General features: G+C 41.6%; 2 protein-coding genes across 4 annotated transcripts in view; one reads left to right on the forward strand and one right to left on the reverse strand.

Annotated features, from left to right (window-relative positions):
- The window catches only part of STARD9 (StAR related lipid transfer domain containing 9), a 146629-nt gene that overhangs the window by 30116 nt on the left and 98139 nt on the right, over positions 1 to 18374 (forward strand). The gene's annotated exons all lie outside the window — the stretch shown is intronic.
- Positions 12660 to 13717, reverse strand: LOC103122916 (protein phosphatase inhibitor 2-like). Its single transcript, XM_007533531.3, has one exon. It carries the CDS (start codon positions 13452 to 13454, stop codon positions 12819 to 12821), a length of 636 nt encoding a protein of 211 aa, XP_007533593.1. The 5' UTR covers positions 13455 to 13717; the 3' UTR covers positions 12660 to 12818.

Genomic DNA, 18374 nt, shown 5'->3' on the forward strand with positions numbered 1-18374 from the left:
AGATGATGTCATGGCTGGGAAAAGGACCAGAAAGCTGGATCAGGGAAGAGAGTAGCTCCCTAGTATGGGAAAGAGGTATAAATATTGTTGACTGTAAACCCCATTGATTTGATGTGATCTGGGGCCCATAATTAGCTTAGGAGCCTGTGTGACCTCTGCATCCCTCTAGATCTGAGCTCACATTCTTTGGTCATGAGTAGGAACATTCCATGCTGCCCTGGTATCGACCCATCTTCCTCAGTTGTAGTATAGAGTATGTTGTCCATCCTCCCTTTGGAGGATGGAACATTCTCTACCATTGTTGATCCAAGTTGAGAGCAAGGTCCTATGGGGGCCAACAAAGGGGTTTATTGTGTTATTCCTGATAGAAATGACCAGTAACAATGGAGAGAGGGATTTATTTGAGTTCTAGGCCCATCAAGTCTGTTTGGGAATCTCAGGACTCCCCGATTAGGGCCCCAGAGGAGAGTAATTTAAACTGAGGACAGATCTTAGAGGTGCAAGAGGAAAGGGGAGTATGAAAAAGAAAGGGAAAAAGCAAATTTAGAATTCAGAGAGGAGTGGCCCGGGAGGTGGTGCAGTGGATAAAGCGCTGGATTCTCAACCGTGAGGTCTCGAGTTCAGTCCCCGGCAGCACATGAACCAGAGTGATGTTTGGTTCTTTCTCTCTCTGCCTGTCTTTCTCATGAATAAATAAATAAACTCTTAAAAAAAGAAAAGAATTCAGAGAGGGGCAGATGCCTTTAGAATTACATCACTTTTATAATAGTTTCCATTATCTTCAGAGCCTCCGGCATGAGAGTCTTTTTGCATAACCGTTATGCTATCTACCCCTGCCCCACAGTCTAACTTTTGAAATGCTGCACTGTGTAGAACTCTGTATTTCCTGAATTGCACATCTTAAATTACTAAGTAGTGGTTATTAGATTAGTTCAATTATTTCTTTTACTGAAGCACTGCTCAGCTCTGGCTTATGCTGATGTGGGCATTGAACCTGGGACTTTGAAACAGAAAACCCTTTTTGCATACCCATCATGCTGTTCCTCCCTAGTCTGATTCAGTTTAACGTTCAGTGTATGACAAGTTAGGACTCTGCTTTCTTGAATCACATTTTTTCTTGGTCACTGAGGATTCGCTGTCTCAGGCTTTTTTTTTTTCTCTAGGGTTATTGCTGGGCTCGGTGCCTGCACCATGAATCCACCGCTCCTGGAGGCCATTTTTTCCCCCTTTTGTTGCCCTTGTTGTAGCCTCATTGTGGTTATTATTATTGTCATTGTTGATGTTGTTCGTTGTTGGATAGGACAGAGAGAAATGGAGAGAGGAGGGGAAGACGGGGAGAGAAAGATAGACACCTGCAGACCTGCTTCACCGCCTATGAAGCAACTCCCCTGCAGGTGGGGAGCCGGGGGCTCGAACTGGGATCCTTTTGCCACATGCGCTTAACCCACTGCGTCACTGCCCGACCCCCTTTTTTTTTTTTTTTTTTTTTTTTTAAGAGACAGAAACCAAGAGACCACCTCACTGAAGCTTCATCCAGTGGTATCAATACTCCCACACGGTGCACTGGCGGCTTGAACTTGGCTGTCACGCTTGGCAAAATAGGCACCCTCCCAGGTAAACTGTCTTGCTGGTTCCTTCTAGAATCTTGCTGCCTGTTTTGTGTAAGCCTTGTCGCTTTGCCTGTATTAGGACAGCAGCAGTGTCCATGAGTTTCTCTGCGTCCCCCTTCCTGCTTGCACGCATGTGATGCAGAAGCTGGGGCAGGGGGCCGCGTGGGTGCCAGAGCATTTTCTCATGAATATTTGTAGAACTGTGTACATGCCAGTGCTAGGGCTGTCTCTTCCTAATCAAGATGGAGACAGAAATAAAAAGGGAAGAAATTTATATGAAAAAGTCATTTTTGTGCAGTAGTTGGATAGGGTTCTTGAGGCCTGAGTGGGGAAAGGAGATTACTGGGAGTGTTTCATTTCAGTATATTACGGCGGCCAGCAGCACAGCTGCTCAGCTCCATGACTTGCTCATGGGCTGGATTTTAAAAGCATAAGGTCATCCTTTTGGCTTCATGAATCTCATTTTTCCCCTCTCTAGAAACTCAGTTGTGAATCATTAAAGAATAGTTTTAAGACTCAGAAAAATCTGAAGAGCAAAGATCCTTGTAAGTAAAAAGTGTTTAATGCTTGCTGGTGGAGCCTGATGCTTGCATTAAAATGAACAGTGGAAACTAGAGAAATCTTTTAAAATTTGAAAACGGGGCTTTTTTCCCCCCTCTGTAAGCCAAGCGCAACAGGAATTTCTAATCTGGGGGTCCTTGAGCTCTAGACTGGAGAGAGGATATCTGTAGGGGAGTCATGTCTAACTTGGTGCAGACCTGGGGCAACCTAAACAGAAATATAAAGTTCCTGGGACAGATGTCCTTGATGTAACCCAGATCCAGAGTGCTGGAAAGTTGTTCTGTTCTTCTCCAGTGCCCTTTACACTTGAACTTGTCTTAGGGGCTAAAATGAGCGTCAGTTGTTTGAAGATGAAAAGTATGAAGATAGTAATAGTTGTTATGAAAGCCTTTGGGGGGGGGGACTGATTTGCAAGTAAGATGGTTAGTTTCAATTATAATGAAAGAAAATAAAAGCTAATAGTAAGGCCCACTTTTTTTTAAAATGATTTCTTAAAATTTTTTTAAAAATTTATTTATAAAATGGAAACACTGACAAGACCATCGAATAAGAGGGGCACAATTCCCACCCCGGCTCCATATCCCATCCCTTCCTCTCCCTTGATAGCTTTCCTATTCTTTTTTTTTTTTTTTTTTTTTTTGGGGGTTGATCTTTTTTTTAATTTATTTCTTTATTGGGGAATTAATGTTTTACATTCAACATACAATAAAAATAAATACAATAGTTTGTACGTGCATATCATATTCTTTTTTTTTTTTTAGATTTTATTTATTTATTAATGAGAATGACAGGAAGAGAGAGAAAGAACCAGACATCACTCTGGCACATGTGCTGCTGGGGATTGAACTCAGGACCTCATGCAGGACCTCCAAAGCTTTATCACTAGGCCACCTCCCAGACCACAGCTTTCCTATTCTTTAACCCTCTGAGGGTATGTACCCAGGGTCATTACGGGGTGCAGAAGGTGGAAGGTCTGGCTTCTGTAATTGCTTCCCTGCTGAACATGGCCGTTGACAGGTCAATCCTTACTCCTAGCTTGTCTCTTTCCCTAGTGGGGCAGGGCTCTGAGGAGCAGAGCTCTAGGGCACATTGGGGCGGGGGGTCATCTGTCCAAGGAAGTCCAGTTGGCATCATGGTAGCATGTGGAGCCTAGTGGCTGAAAAAGAGTTAACATATAAAGCCATAGAAATTGTTGATTAATCATGAACCTAAAGGCTGGAATATTGCAGATGAAGATTTTGGGTTTCCGTTTTGGAAATAGCTAGTAGGTCTATTTTAGGTATATTCCAAAGGGCCCATGACTTTACTAGTTTTTGCCTGAGCCTGACATCTGATATGCAGGTGGACCCAGGTTATTGCCTGGGGAGATGGTGTCTTGGCTGTAAAAGGGAAGAGAGTAGCTCCCAAATATGGGGAAAGTACGAAAATATTGTTGACTGTAAACCCCACTGATTTGATCTGGGGCCCATATTCAGCTTAGGAGCCTATGTACCTCTACATCCCTTTAGGTCCCAACTTGCATTCTGTGATCATCAGTAGGAACATTACAGGTTGCACCAATTTCAGGACCCATCTTCTTCAGGTGGTAGATAGAGTATGTTATCCAGCCTCCCTTCTGAGGATGGAATAGTCTCTACCATTGTTGATCTACATTGAGGGCAAGGTCCTATGGGGACCCCCAAAGGGGTCCATTATGTTGTTCCTGATGGAGATGATCAGTGATAATAGGGAGAGGAATCGATTTGAGGTCTAGGCTCATCGTGTTTATGTGGGATTCCCAGGACTCCCTGGCTAGGGCCCCCAGCTGATGGGGTGGCCTGATAGTGACTAAAGAGATATCATTAAAGTATGCCAGTCTCTTGTCCTTATTCAGCTTTTGTAGTCTTTACTTTGATAAGGTTAGCTTTGGAGTGACTGAGGGAAGTGTAATAGGAAGTAGGTGAAGGAGGGTATCTAGATCTAAGTAGGAACTATTTCATTAGGTACTTTATGGTGTCTTTTTAGGTCTTTCTACTTGCTTGCTTCATTTATTGACTCACTAGAAACTAGAGAAATGCAAATAAAGACAACATTGAGATACCACCTCACCCCTGTAAGAATGGCATACATCAAAAAGGACAGCAGCAACAAATGCTGGAGAGGCTCTGGGGACAGAGGAACCCTTCTGCACTGCTGGTGGGAATGTAAATTTGTCCAACCTCTGTGGCAAGCAGTCTGGAGAACTCTCACAAGGCTAGACATGGACCTTCCATATGACCCAGTAATTCCTTTCCTAGTGATATACGCCAAGGACTCCATAACACCCGACCAAAAAGATACGTGTACACCTATGTTCATAGCAGCACAATTTGTAATAGATAAAACCTGGAAGCAACCCAGGTGCCCAACAACAGATGATGAATGGCTGAGAAAGCTGTGGTCTGTATACACAATGGAATACTACGCAGCTGTGAAGAACAATGAACCCACCTTCTCTGACTCATCTTGGATGGAGCTAGAAGGAATTATGTTAAGTGAGCTAAGTCAGAAAGACAAAGATGAGTATGGGATGATCCCACTCATAAAGAGAAGTTGAGAAAAAAAAAAGTTGAGAAAGAAGAACAGCAAGGGAAACTCAGAGCAGGATCTGACTGAGTTTAGAATATGGCACCAAAATAAAAATCTCTGGGTGGTGGAGTTGGGTGGTAGCGCAGTGAGTTAAGTGCACATGGTGCAAAGAGCAAGGACCTGCGTAAGGTTCCTGGTTCGAGCCCTGGCTCCCCACCTGCAGGGGAGTCACTTCACAGTCAGTGAAGCAGGTCTTCAGGTGTCTATCTTTCTCTCCCCCCTTTGTCTTCCCCTCCTCTCTCCATTTCTCTCTGTCCTACCCAACAACGATGACATCAACAGCAATAATAACTACACCAACAATAATAACAAGGGCAACAAAAAGGAAATAAATATTAAGAAAAAATCTCTGGGTGGAAGGTGAGGATACATGGTCAGCTTCACTGGGAGGGGGAGGGGGGAGATGGGATGGGACACAGTCTCTTGGTGGGAATGGTATTTATGTACACTCCTATTAACTTGTAGTCATGTAAATTACTATTTAATTAATATGAGAGGGGGAAAATTGATTGAATGTCTCAAACTTTTCAATACACAGACCATAGGCTGAGTCTTTGAAATGTTGACACTCCTAAAAGCTTAGACCAAGAGAGCAGAAGCAACCAGTGGTGTTACTTTATAAAATACAGATATATTAAAGAGAAAAAAAAATACAGATATATAGATACATATCAAAGGACAAATTATGGTGAGGTTGTGAATGATACAGCAAATCCTAACAATGGGATTTTCAAAGTCAACCCAGTTGCCAAATAATCTGATTATAGCAATAACTATCTATTGCCTTCTTAAACCCTAAGATAGCAGGAACCTCCCACTTTCTCTATAAAGCCCAAATTTCCCCCAGTCCTGGGACCTCTGGGGTGGGGCTCACTTTCCAGTATGCTTCTCTCAATTCATACCAGCTGATAATGCATCTGCTGGTCCCAACCTGTTCAATGCAATGAGTACCACCTCAGCATGCTTCACTTCTGAATGTGTCCAGATATGTCAGGTGTGGAATGTCAACCCTTCAGCCTCATTACTCAGGTGAGACCTTTCCTTTCTCATAGGACTCCTTAATTCCATTTTGTGTAGGCCACTTCCTAACAAAGCCTCAAAACCTAGACCTAGACCAGGTCCCATGAGATAGGGCAGATGTACATATGTATCCATAAATTAGGGCAAAATATAGATCTGAAAGCAAACGTACACAATAGTCTGCAGTGAGTCAGTAAAGGCCCAGTTTTTACCTATCATATGGGCAACAGTTTTAAAGTCTGGTAAGACCTAGTATTGACCAGAGACAACTCATTTTGACACATTTCAAGTGTATAAACTAGTACAATCAGAAGCTAACTATAAAATCTAGTAAAATATAAAATTAGTATATTTTCTGCATATACAACCACCCTTCTACCAATTGATTACAGTTATATTTGCAAAAAATGCAACAACAACAACAACAACAACAAAACCTATAAAATGAAGAGACTCCCTATGGAAAGAGGGTTCCCCGTATATCTACTGTAGTACTCAAGGGCCCACAGGCAAACTGACAGCCATGGGCCTCACCCGAGAAAGCCACCTGGTGTGCCAGACCCGGTGCTGACTTCTCCTCCATGTACTTGCACAGAAGCCTGTGCCCATGTACCCTTGCAGCACCATTCCAGTAGTCCTCTGAGTGAGCCAGAGCAGCTGGCCAACAAAAGGTGCCACTCCAAAAGTGGTTCAGAAAGAAATGGGAATGGTGTGTCTCAAGTTCTGTGCTCAGCAGAAAATGAGTAACTGCAGAATATGCCATGTAGTTACTCAGCTTATCGAAGTAGTCTACTATAAAGGCAATGCAAGATACTTATAAAAATTTAATCAGTACAAATGAATATAATATAAAAAAGAAAAACTGTTTTTTAAATTTTTAATATTTTCTCTTTTGTTGCCCTTTTTGTTGTTATTGTTACTGATGTCATTGTTGTTAGATAGGACAGAGAAAAATGGAGAGAGGAGGGGAAAACAGGGGAAGAGAAAGATAGACACCTGCTGACCTGCTTCACAGCTTGTGAAGCGACTCCCCTGCAGGTGGGGAGCTGGGGGCTCAACCACTCTGGTTCATAAGGCTCTCTCGGATTTTTGTCTTGTGGCTCTTCCAGAAGATTTTTGTCTTGTGGCTCTTGATCAGCTGTGATTCCACCCTGATTTTTGGTTTGAGCAGTCAAGAATGGGTCCACCTCCTTGAAATCCATGTCAGCAGATGCAATAGACTTAAGAATCCCCTTCATCTTTGCCAGAAAGGGACGAAACTCCTCGGGCAGAACCTCAGGATAGAGCTGGCTCCACAACAGCCCCTCAGTAATGCTGTGTTGCCTGTGGAAAGTGTCCTGGGCCAGGCTGTTGAGCAGCCCTCCCAAGGCTCTGGAGCCCTCCAGCTCGCCCATTGTGCTCAGTGGAAGCCCCACCTCGTGCGTGCATGTGCGTGTGCGTGTGTGTGTGTGTTAGTACCTATATTTCTGCTCTATTAAAACAATTCATGAGAAGAGCACCACTCTAGCATATGTGGTACTGGAGTCGGACAGAGCTCAAGCCCTCATGTTACAATTCTGTCTTCTGCCTTTGAGCCACTTCCCTGGCCACATGACCTCACTTAAAAATACTGCATACAGTTCCACTGTATGAAATACTGAGCGACGGACAGTTAGGATATTTCCTGGCTTCTATCAGACACAATACTGGAGTGAGCATTTGCATTTTTTGCAAATATAACTGCGATCAATTGATAGAAGGGTGGTTGTATATCCAGAAAATATACTAATTTTACATTTCACTAGATTTTATAGTTAACTTCTGATTGTACTTGTTGATACACTTAAAGTGTGTCAAAATGAGCTGTCCCTGGTCAACACTAGGTCTTACTAGACTTTAAAGTTGTTGCCCATCTGACAAGTAGGAAGTGGGCCTTACTATTAGCTTTGCTTTTCTTTCATTATAATTGAAATTAACCATCTTACATGTTTATTGGCTACTTGTATCTTTTCTGTGAATTACATATTCATATCTTTTCTCCATTTCTTTACAATGTTGTTCATCTTTTTCTTTCAAAAAAAAAAGCAGTGCTAAGACCTTGAGTATATGTAGTACTACTGTGCTATTTCCACGGCTCATTTATTTTACATTTTTTGAGAGAACAGCAGAGGGGTTGCCTCCAAAGCTCTGTCCCTTCATTCGTGGAGTTTCTTTGGTGCTGTTTGTGGTGCCTGATCCCTACCTGCCGGGGAGGTGGGGGCTGGGGGAAGCTTCATAAACAGTGAAGCAGTGTAGCAGGTTTTTTCTCCCCATCCTTTTCTCTCAGTCTTTCTTCTCCATAAAAAACAGAAAACAACTAGGGACAGTGGAGTTGTACAGGAACCAATCCCCAGCTATATATTGGTGAGGAAGAAAAAAAAAATATATATATAGTAATTGGAAAAGTCATGGTGCCTTTCTGCACTGAAACAGGAAAATACATGCATCTGTCATATATACATATATATGTTGTTTCATTTTTCTTTTATTTAGTTCATGTGGATTTGTTTATTGTTGCTGAGTCTTCACCATGTTTTTGTCCCCCCCCCCCAGAGTATTTAAACAGTACAGTTAACTTTTTAAAACTTTTTTATTATCTTTATTTTATTTATTGGATAGAGACAGCCAGAAATGGAGGAGGAGAGGGAGGGAGAGAGGGAGACAGAGAGACACTTGCAATACTACTTCACCATTTGCAAAACTTTCCCCCTGCAGGTAGAGGGAACAGGGGCTTGAACTGATGAGATCTTTGGGTATTGTAATGCGTGCTCAACCAGGTGTACCACCATCCGGTCCCTATATATGCCTTTTTAAAAAATTCTTTTTATTTTTTTAGATATAAGGAGAGAGAGAGAGAGAGAGACCCTGATGGGCTGAGAGACCAAGACCATGGCACTGAATTTGGCTGATTTATTATTATTATTACTGTTATTATTATTATTATTTTACTATTATTTTAACCAGAGCATTGCTCAGCTCTGGCTTGTGGTGGTGCTGGGGTAGGGTGTGTGGGGAGATTGAACCTGGGAATTGGAAGCCTCAGGCATGCAAGTCTCTTTGCATAACTATTAAAGCTATCTCCCCGCCCTATATATCTTTTTTTTTTTTTTTTTAACCAGAGCATTGTTCAGCTCTGGCTTGTAGTGTTGTGGGGGATTGAATGTGGGACTTTGGAGCCTCAGACATGAGAGTCTCTTTGCATAACCATTATGCTATTTACCCCTGCCCCCTATCAGTTTTTTATATAAACATTACTAATTTTACCTGGAGCTCTCCCTGGGTTTCATTCTGCATGGTGTCTAGTATTATAAAATAGGTGTATGAATCATTTGATTGAGGCTGGCTACTTAGCAGAGCAATGACATGCATGGTCCTTATAGAAGGAACTGGGCTCTCTTCTTTCTGCAGGAAAAGCCAAGTTGACAGCCTCTCGTTTTCAACTGTATAACTGAGGGGCCATAGCTATTTATAGATTGACTTCCCCCACACGTTGGACACAATAGAAGCCTAAAATCAAATGTTGACCAGATGGACCCCAGAACTCAGTTTGTATTTAGAAATTGGAAAAAGCAGAGCTCTTGAGAAGTTAGCCTTAGGACAGAAATGGGTGGACTTAAACTTAAGATCATTTTCTGTATACAAATAACCTCTTATAGGGTCGGGGTAGGTAGCATAATGGTTATGCAAAGAAATTTTCTTGCTTTGAGGCTTTAACGTCCCACAGGTTCTAGGCAGGGGAGACAGCCTAGCAGTCATGCAAATGACTTTTAAGCCTGAGGTTCTGAACTCTCAAGTTCAGTCATCCCCAGCACCAAATTAAACCAGAGTTGAGCAGTGCCCTGGTTTAAAAAAAAGGTAGTGTTTCTGTTCAAATGAGAGATCTGACAAGAATGGAAACCCTCAATTACCGTTTTTTCCCTTTGCTGTTCCCCCTATTAAACTGACTCCATCCTGTTTGTGGTGATGTTGTGGTTTAAAACACAAACAAGGGGGTCGGGCGGTGGCGCAGTGGGTTAAGCGCATGTGGCGCAAAGCGCAGGGACCGGCGTAAGGATCCCGGTTCGAGCCCCCGGCTCCCCACCTGCAGGGGAGTCGCTTCACAGGCGGTGAAGCAGGTCTGCAGGTGTCTATCTTTCTCTCCCCTTCTCTGTCTTCCCCTCCTCTCTCCACTTCTCTCTGTCCTATCCAACAACGAATTACGTCAACAAGGGCAATAATAATAACCACAACGAAGCTACAACAAGGGCAACAAAAGGGGGGGAAAAAAGGCCTCCAGGAGCAGTGGATTCATGGTGCAGGCACCGAGCCCAGCAATAACCCTGGAGGAGGAAAAAAAAAAAAAAAAAAAACACAAACAAGCAGTGACTTCAGGCTAGTATTGCTATTCCCTTTCTCCCACATCAGAGATTTAAGGAAAATAGAAGCAACTTCCTTTGTCCATGAGCATTTGGAAACATTCCCATGGAGTTCAGGGATTTGATTTTGGAAATGTTTCACTTAACTGAAAATAATTCTCATGACCAGCTTGCATAAAATGGAAAGGAGAAGGGGGACTGGACCAGGTGGTGGCATACCTGGTTGAGCACATGTGTTACAATGTGCAAGGACCACCCGGGTTAGAGCCCCCCTAATTCCTACCTGTAGGGGGAGAGCTTTGCAAGTGGTGAAGCAGTGCTTGTTCTCAATTTTTTTGTTAGTACCAAAAGAATCCACTATATTAACATAATTTTAAAGTAATTTCTGTATATTCTATATATAAAATTGTTAATCAGAGCCACTTTGGTGGCTCTGATTAACCCAGTCACTTGCTGAGATGCAAGAAATAGCTTACACTTCATACTAAATGACTGCTTCACTACACTTACTCTGACCCTTTTAAAGTGGACTTGAAAAGTGCTGCAGTACAAGCACGGGTGCTCATGGGAGAGTCTGGGGTCTGTGCACTAATCACTGATCCTGCCTGGTGTGCTCCTTTCCCTTCCTGGCACAACTCAGCATTTCCCGGCACCCTTCTTTTTCTTTTCTTTTTTGCTTCCAGGATTATCACTGGGACTTGGTGCCTGGATAGGACAGAGAGAAATGGAGAGAGGAGCGGAAGAAGAGAGGGAGAGAGAAAGATGCCTGCAGACCTGCTTCACCACTTGTGAAGCAATCCCCCTGCAGGTGGGGAGCCAGGGGCTCAAACCCGGATCCTTGAACGTGTGTACAAAAAAAGCAACGTGCTTTGTACTACGTGCGCTTAACCCGGTGTGCTAGCACCTAGCCTCGGCCCCAGTGCCTCTTTTTCTCAGAGTAGGTTCTTTCTCTTCTGTGAAGTACCCTGGGGTGTCTGACTTCATATTGGGGAGCAAAAAAATGAACGCAGGCAGACACTCCAGGTTGAATCCAGAGTGACCTGGGAAGTGGTGGAGTGTCAGAGCCCACGGCTTGGAAGCATGTGCCAGAGAAGTGCTCTGGTTCTCTCTCACTTCTCTCATAGAAATAAAATTAAACAACTGTTTTTATGTTTTTGATTGAATTCTATATTCTTTTCTAGGGTTTTAATTTCCAAGTATTTAATTTTTGGGTTTTTTTTTTGCTTTTTAAATTTTTTTATTTTGACAATAGTATTTCCATAGACTTTGCAAGTGGAAGGTAAGTTGTTCAGTAAGAACAATTTTATATATAGAATATACAGAAATTACTTTAAAATTATGTTAATATAGTGGATTCTTTTGGTACTAACAAAAAAATTGAGATACAAATAACCGACTAGAAATTGAAACCATCACTAAATAAGATACATAGGAAATGCACTTCATCAGGGGAAAAAAAATTCAAAACTCACTGTTAGGAGAATAAAGTATATTTGCCATAGTATACATTATCACCTCTCCTTAAAGCAGGAACTATTTTGAAGTTTTTAAATTAAAAACTGTTCAGGATACCCCTGACTGTACATTTAGGAACTATATTATTATTCTTAGTTATACACAATTCTCTCATATTGAAAAAAAAAGTTATCTTCTAAGGTCAAATTGAGTCAAAGGAATAACAATTTAATTAGCAAGCAGTAAATCAAGTGTAGAAATTCTGCAGCTGAACTGTATTTTCCGTCTATAATATTGCTACTGGTCATCTATTTTCTCCATGTATTAGAAGAACAGGCATTGATAGTCGAAATAATAATTTCATTGTTGCAGCAAATGACAGACCTATGTATGAGAAGAAAACAGTTCTGAAAATCATGACCTTTCTGATTCGTTATAAATGTAAAGTATTGTGTGTGTGAATATATGGAAAGGAGTAAGAAACAAAGGCAGGAAGTTAAGAGTGCTAAGGTTATGTTAGAATCATATTTATTTTAGAAACTGATTTGAAGTCTGCCCATTGGGTATATAAAAGTGAGAGCAGATGCTTAGTGCAATTTTAACCTGATAATTTGTGAAAAAGCTAGTTTTGATGAGAAAAGGATCATTCCTTTTCTTGTAAACATAAAGAAACTCAAGAGTAGTTTTAAAGGGAGAAAGCTAGAAAATGCAATGGTAACTCTTGTAATTTCAATTAAACAGAAAAATCAGATTGAAGATATTTGCTAAAAAACACTTTTCAGATTGAATATCAGCCTATATAATGTCATATTCTAGTTGCATTTTGACTTTAAAAAAACTTTAAAAGACCTAGAAGTGAAAATAAATTAGATCCACCCCAAAAGATATTTAACCTCTAATGCATAAAAAGCCATACAATATCTTATACAAATTAACCAGTGTTCTTACAAAAGTAATGTGTTTTTGGACTGGTGACATTATGCTGTATTTGTGATGAAGTACTAGGCACAAGAATATACATATCAATTAGGTATTTTCAGGCTAATTAATCTCTAAAGTTATTTAATTCTTGGCAATATATAATAACTTGTATTTTGGTACGTAAGTCATAAACTGTAGAGAACAAGAAGCAGTGTGTTATAGTAACAGGTCTGTATGTGACAAAACAGTAACAGTGTTGAGCAAGTCTCTTCTATGAACTCTGTGAATTGTTTTGTAGTAGTTCTCCAGTAGCAGGTTCTTGACTTGATTCTTCTGCATTCATGCCTTCACCAGATGTAATTTCCAACATTTCTTCTTCTTCATCATCATCATCATCGTCATCATCATCATGTAGGTCTTTTGAAATTAACTGTCTAGCTAGTTTAATATTTAGTCCTTCATTGTAGTGAAGCTTCCTTTTCATTTCAAACTGCTGTTTTTTTTCTTGTTCTTCAGGTGAGAGGTCACAGTCTTCATCTTCACTGCTTTCTTGTTCATGAATCCGATACTTTAGCTCTGAGCCTTCAATAGCTGCTAATTTCTTAGCTAAGACATCTGGGGTCAGGGCTTCAGTGGGTTCTGAATCACTCAGTACATCTTCATCATCACCTACCATACTATGGTAAGGAGTGCTAGGTTCATCTATTTTCATTAAGCCATAGTCTTTGTCTGCTGGATGGTATGTTGCAAGGATGTTCATTTCATCCCACTTCTGGGATTTTTTACTCAGCTCTTCGTCCACACTCCTGCCCGGCTGCTCGGCCCGGGGCACCACCGAGGAAGTCGCAGAGCTCTTGTTCTTCAGGATCCCCTTGATGGGGCGGTGCGAGGCCGTCGAGGCCGCCATTGCGCGCCCCTCCGGCGGTCGGCTCAGCGTCACTGTTCGGCGCGGGGTCCGCGGAGGATAAGGCAGGGCGGGAGGGAGCAGAGAGTCGCCAGGCAGCCGCGCAGTCCGCTCGGGGGCTAAAGCGGCTGCACCTGCTGTAGCGGAGACAACTCCTGGCGTCCCTGTCAACACACAACGACCCGGACGCTAAAGCCGACGCCGCGCAGCTGGCGGCCTTCAGCGCGCCCTTAGTCACCGGCACTTTCTCGGCGGCCCCAGACGAAAAGCCCTAAGTATTTAATTTTTGTTTTCTACAAGTACACTGCTCAGCACTGACATCTGGTGGTGCTGGGGATTGAACCTGAGACCATGGAGCCTCAGGCACAAAAGTCATTTTACATGACCAATAGGCTATCGCCCAGTACTCCAAGTATTTAATTTATTTTATATATATATATATATATATTTTTTTTTTGCCTCCAGGGTTATCACTGGGGACCGGTGCCTGCACTATGAATCTATTGCTCCTGGAGGCTATTTTTTCCCTTTTGTTACCATTGTTGCTTGTCCTTGCTGCCGCTGTTGTTATTGTTAGTATTATTGTTGTTATTGATCTCATTGTTTCTCAGAGAAACTGAGAGAGGAGGAGAAGACAGGGAGAGAAAGATAGACACCTGTAGACCTGCTTCACCGCCAGTGAAGTGACCCCCCTGCAGGTGGGGATCCTGTGGGGTCGAACCAGGATCCTCATGCTGGTCCTTGGGCATTGCACCATGTGCACTTAACCCACTGTGCCACCACCTGGCACTCAAGCATTTAATTTTTTAATATTTATTTATTTTCCCTTTTGTTGCCCTTGCTGTTGTTGTTGTTGTAGTTGTAGTTATTGTTGTTATTGATGTCATCATTGTTAGATAGGACAGAGAAAAATGGAGAGAGAAGGGGAAGACGGGGAGAGAAAGGTAGACACCTGCAGACCTGCTTTACTGCCTGTGAAGGGACTCCCCTGTAGGTGGAGAGCCAGGGGATCGAACAGGGATCCTTACGCGGTCATTGCGCTTTGCGTCACGTGTGCTTAACTCATTGTGGTATGCCTGACTCCCAAGTATTTAATTTTTAAGCCAAGATGAACCTTATCTGGTAACTTCATATAGAAACATTTATACACCAGAGATGATCTCTTAGGCACTAGTAGCTGTTACAATTTCTAGAGTCTTAATTAATTATGCATCTTGGAAAATCAGTCCTAAGTTCCTGAGTAACTATTCAGGTTTGTATCAACACATACCTTGGTTGTCATGAGCAGGTACTTGTTTAGCTGAGTACTTGGCACTGTTAGGTCTCTCTCTCTTCATCTTCATTCTCATCTTTTGCATACATACTTTGGTAAGTGGCTGTGACAGCCCTTGGAAATGTCAGTGTTATTGGTTTACCTGGTTGAGGAAACTTGATCAAGGGACTGAGTCACCAGAGGTGCCACAAGACCAGTGCAATTAGAGATCTTGGCTTTTTTCTTCCTGCCACCAGGATTATCACTGGGGCTTGATGCCTACACAATAACTCCACTTCTCCTGGCAGTCTTTTCTTCCCCCCCCCCCTTACTAATAAAGAGAGAAATAAAGAAAGGGGAAGAGAAGAAGAAAAAGAAAGACATCTACAGCATTGCTTCACTTCTTGTGAAGCTTCCCCCCTAAAGGTGGGTATTGGGGTTTCAAACCAGGGCTTTCATGTATGGTAACATGTACACTCTACTGGCTGTACCACTGCCTGACCCCTAAATCATGTGCTTTAAAATTTTTTATTAGTGATTTAATATTGATTTACAAAATTATGAGATAATGGGTATAATTCCACACTGTTCCCACCACCAGAGTTCTGTGTTCCCATTCCCTCCATTGGAAACTGCATTAGTTCTCCCAAGATCACAGATATAGGTTGACTATTATTTCTTTTCATATATATATATATTCCCTTTTGTTGCCCTTGTTGTTTTATTGCTGTAGTTTTATTGTTGTCGTTGTTGTTGGATAGTACACAGAGAAATGGAGAGAGGAGGGGAAGACAGAGAGGGGGAGAGAAAGATAGACACCTGCAGACCTGCTTCACCACTTATGAGGCAACCCCCTGGCAGGTGGGAAGCGGGGGGCTCGAACCGGGATCCTTTTTTTTTTTAAATTTATTTCTTTATTGGGGAATTAATGTTTTACATTCAACAGTAAATACAGTAGTTTTTACATGCATAACATTCCCAAGTTTCCCATTTAACAATACAACCCCCACTATGTCATTTATCATCCTTCACGGACCTGTATTCTCCCCACCCACCCCAGAGTCTTTTACTTTGGTGCAATACGCCAATTCCATTTCAGGTTCTACTTGTGTTTTCTTTTCTGATCTTGTTTTTCAACTTCTGTGTGAGAGTGAGATCATCCCATATTCATCCTTCTGTTTCTGACTTATTTCACTCAACATGATTTTTTCAAGGTCCATCCAAGATCGGCTGAAAACGGTGAAGTCACCATTTTTTACAGCTGAGTAGTATTCCATTGTGTATATAGACCACAACTTACTCAGCCACTCATCTGTTGTTGGACACCTGGGTTGCTTCCAGGTTTTGGCTATTACAAATTGTGCTGCCAAGAACATATGTGTACACAGATCTTTTTTGGATGGATGTGTTGAGTTCCTTGGGATATATCCCCAGGAGAGGAATTGCAGGGTCATAGGGTAGGTCCATTTCTAGCCTTCGGAGAATTCTCCAGACTGTTCTCCACAGAGGTTGGACCAATTGACATTCCCACCAGCAGTGTAGGAGGGTTCCTTTGACCCCACACCCTCTCCAGCATTTGCTGTTGTTACCTTTTCTGATGTATGACATTCTCACAGGAGTGAAGTGATATCTCATTGTTGTCTTGACTTGCATTTCTCTGACTTGGAGACTTTTTTCATGTGTTTCTTGGCCTTTTGGATCTCTTCTGTGGTGAATATTCTGTCCAAGTCCTCCCCCCATTTTTGGATGGGGTTATTTGTTGTCTTGTTGTTGAGTCTGGCAAGCTCTTTATATATTTATTAAACTCTTATCTGATGTATGGCATGTAAAGATCTTCTCCCATTCTGTGAGGGGTCTCTTGGTTTGGGTAGTAGTTTCTTTTGCTGTGAAGAAGCTTTTTAATTTGATGTAGTCCCATAGGTTTATATTTGCCTTAGTCTTCTTTGTAATTGGATTCGTTTCATTGAAGATGTCTTTAACATTTATGTGGAAAAGAGTTCTGCCAATATTTTCCTCTAAGTATCTGATAGTTTGTCGTCTAACATCCAAGTCCTTGATCCACTTGGAATTTACTTTTGTATTTGGTGAAATACAGTGATTCAGTTTCATTCTTCTGCATGTTTCAACCCATTGCTTCCAACACCATTTGTTGAAGAGACTCTGCTTTCCCCATGTAATAGTCTGGGCCCCTTTGTCAAAGACTAGATGTCCATAGGTGTGGGGCCTCATTTCTGGGCTCTCAATTCTATTCCACTGGTCAGTGTGTCTATTCATGTTCCAGTACCAAGCAGTTTTGATGACAATGGCCCTATAATACAATTTGAGATCTGGGAGTGTGATGCCTCCGGTTCTGTTCTTTTTTCTCAGGATTGTTTTGGCAATTCTAGGTCTTTTCTGGTTCCAGATAAACATTTGTAGCATTTTTTCTATTCTCCTAAAAAATGTGCTTGGGATCTTGATGGGGATAGCATTAAATTTGTAGATGGCTCTGGGTAATATATTCATTTTGATGATGTTAATTCTTCCAACCCATGAACATGGAGTATCTTTCCACTTCTTTGTGTCTTTTTCAATTTCTTTGAGTAGTAACTCATAATTTTCAGTATACAAGTCTTTCACTTCTTTGGTTAGGTTTACTCCTAGATATTTTATTGTTTTTGTTGCTATAGTAAAAGGAACTGATTTCTGGATTTCAATTTCTTCTAACTTAGTGTTTGCATAGAGGAATGCCACTGACTTTTGAATGTTAATTTTATAGCCTGACACCTTACTGTATTGTCTGGTGATTTCCAAAAGCTTCTTGCTGGATTCCTTAGGTTTTTCCATGTATACTATCATGTCATCTGCAAATAAGGAGAGTTTGACTTCTTCTCTTCCAATCTGTATCCCTTGAATTCCTTGCTCCTGCCTCATTGTTATGGCAAGAACTTCCAACACTATGTTGAATAGTAATGGTGATAGTGGGCATCCCTGTCTAGTACCTGATCTGAGGGGAAATGCTTCCAGTTTTTCACCATTGAGTATGATGTTGGCTGTAGGTTTGCTATATACAGACTCCACTATCTTGAGGAATTTTCCATCTATTCCCATCTTTTGTAGTGTTTTGATCATAAAGGGATGTTGTATTTGTCAAAGGCTTTTTCTGCATCTATTGATATGACCATGTGGTTTTTGGTCTTGCTTTTGTTGATGTGGTGGATCACATTGATTGATTTATGTATATTAAACCAACCTTGCATGCCTGGGATAAACCCCACTTGGTCATGATGAACAATCTTTTTGATATACTGCTGTATCTGGTTGGTTAGAATTTTGTTCAATATTGTTGCATCTATGTTCATCAGAGATATTGGTCTGTAGTTTTCTTTTTTGGTTGTGTCCCTGTCTGTTTTTGGTATCAGGGTGATGTTGGCTTCATAGAAGCTGGCAGGGAGTATTCCAGTGTCTTCAATCTTCTGCAAGACTTTTAAAAGTAGAGGTATTAGTTCTTCTTTGAAGGTTTTGTAGAATTCATTTGTAAAACCATCTGGTCCAGGACTTTTATTTTTGGGGAGATTTTTGATAACTGTTTCAATTTCATTAGCTGTGATGGGCCTGTTCATGTTATCCACTTCCTCTTTACTTAGTTTTGGAAGTTGGTAGGTATCTAGGAAATCGTCCATTTCTTCCAG

This window comes from Erinaceus europaeus, chromosome 16 (genome assembly GCF_950295315.1).
Source record: "Erinaceus europaeus chromosome 16, mEriEur2.1, whole genome shotgun sequence".
In the NCBI taxonomy this organism is placed as follows: Eukaryota; Metazoa; Chordata; class Mammalia; order Eulipotyphla; family Erinaceidae; genus Erinaceus; species Erinaceus europaeus.

What these genes read in the sequence shown, in the direction of transcription:
- LOC103122916 (XM_007533531.3), bottom strand. Translation starts at nt 13,454, where the DNA reads ATGGCGGCCTCGACGGCCTCGCACCGCCCCATCAAGGGGATCCTGAAG.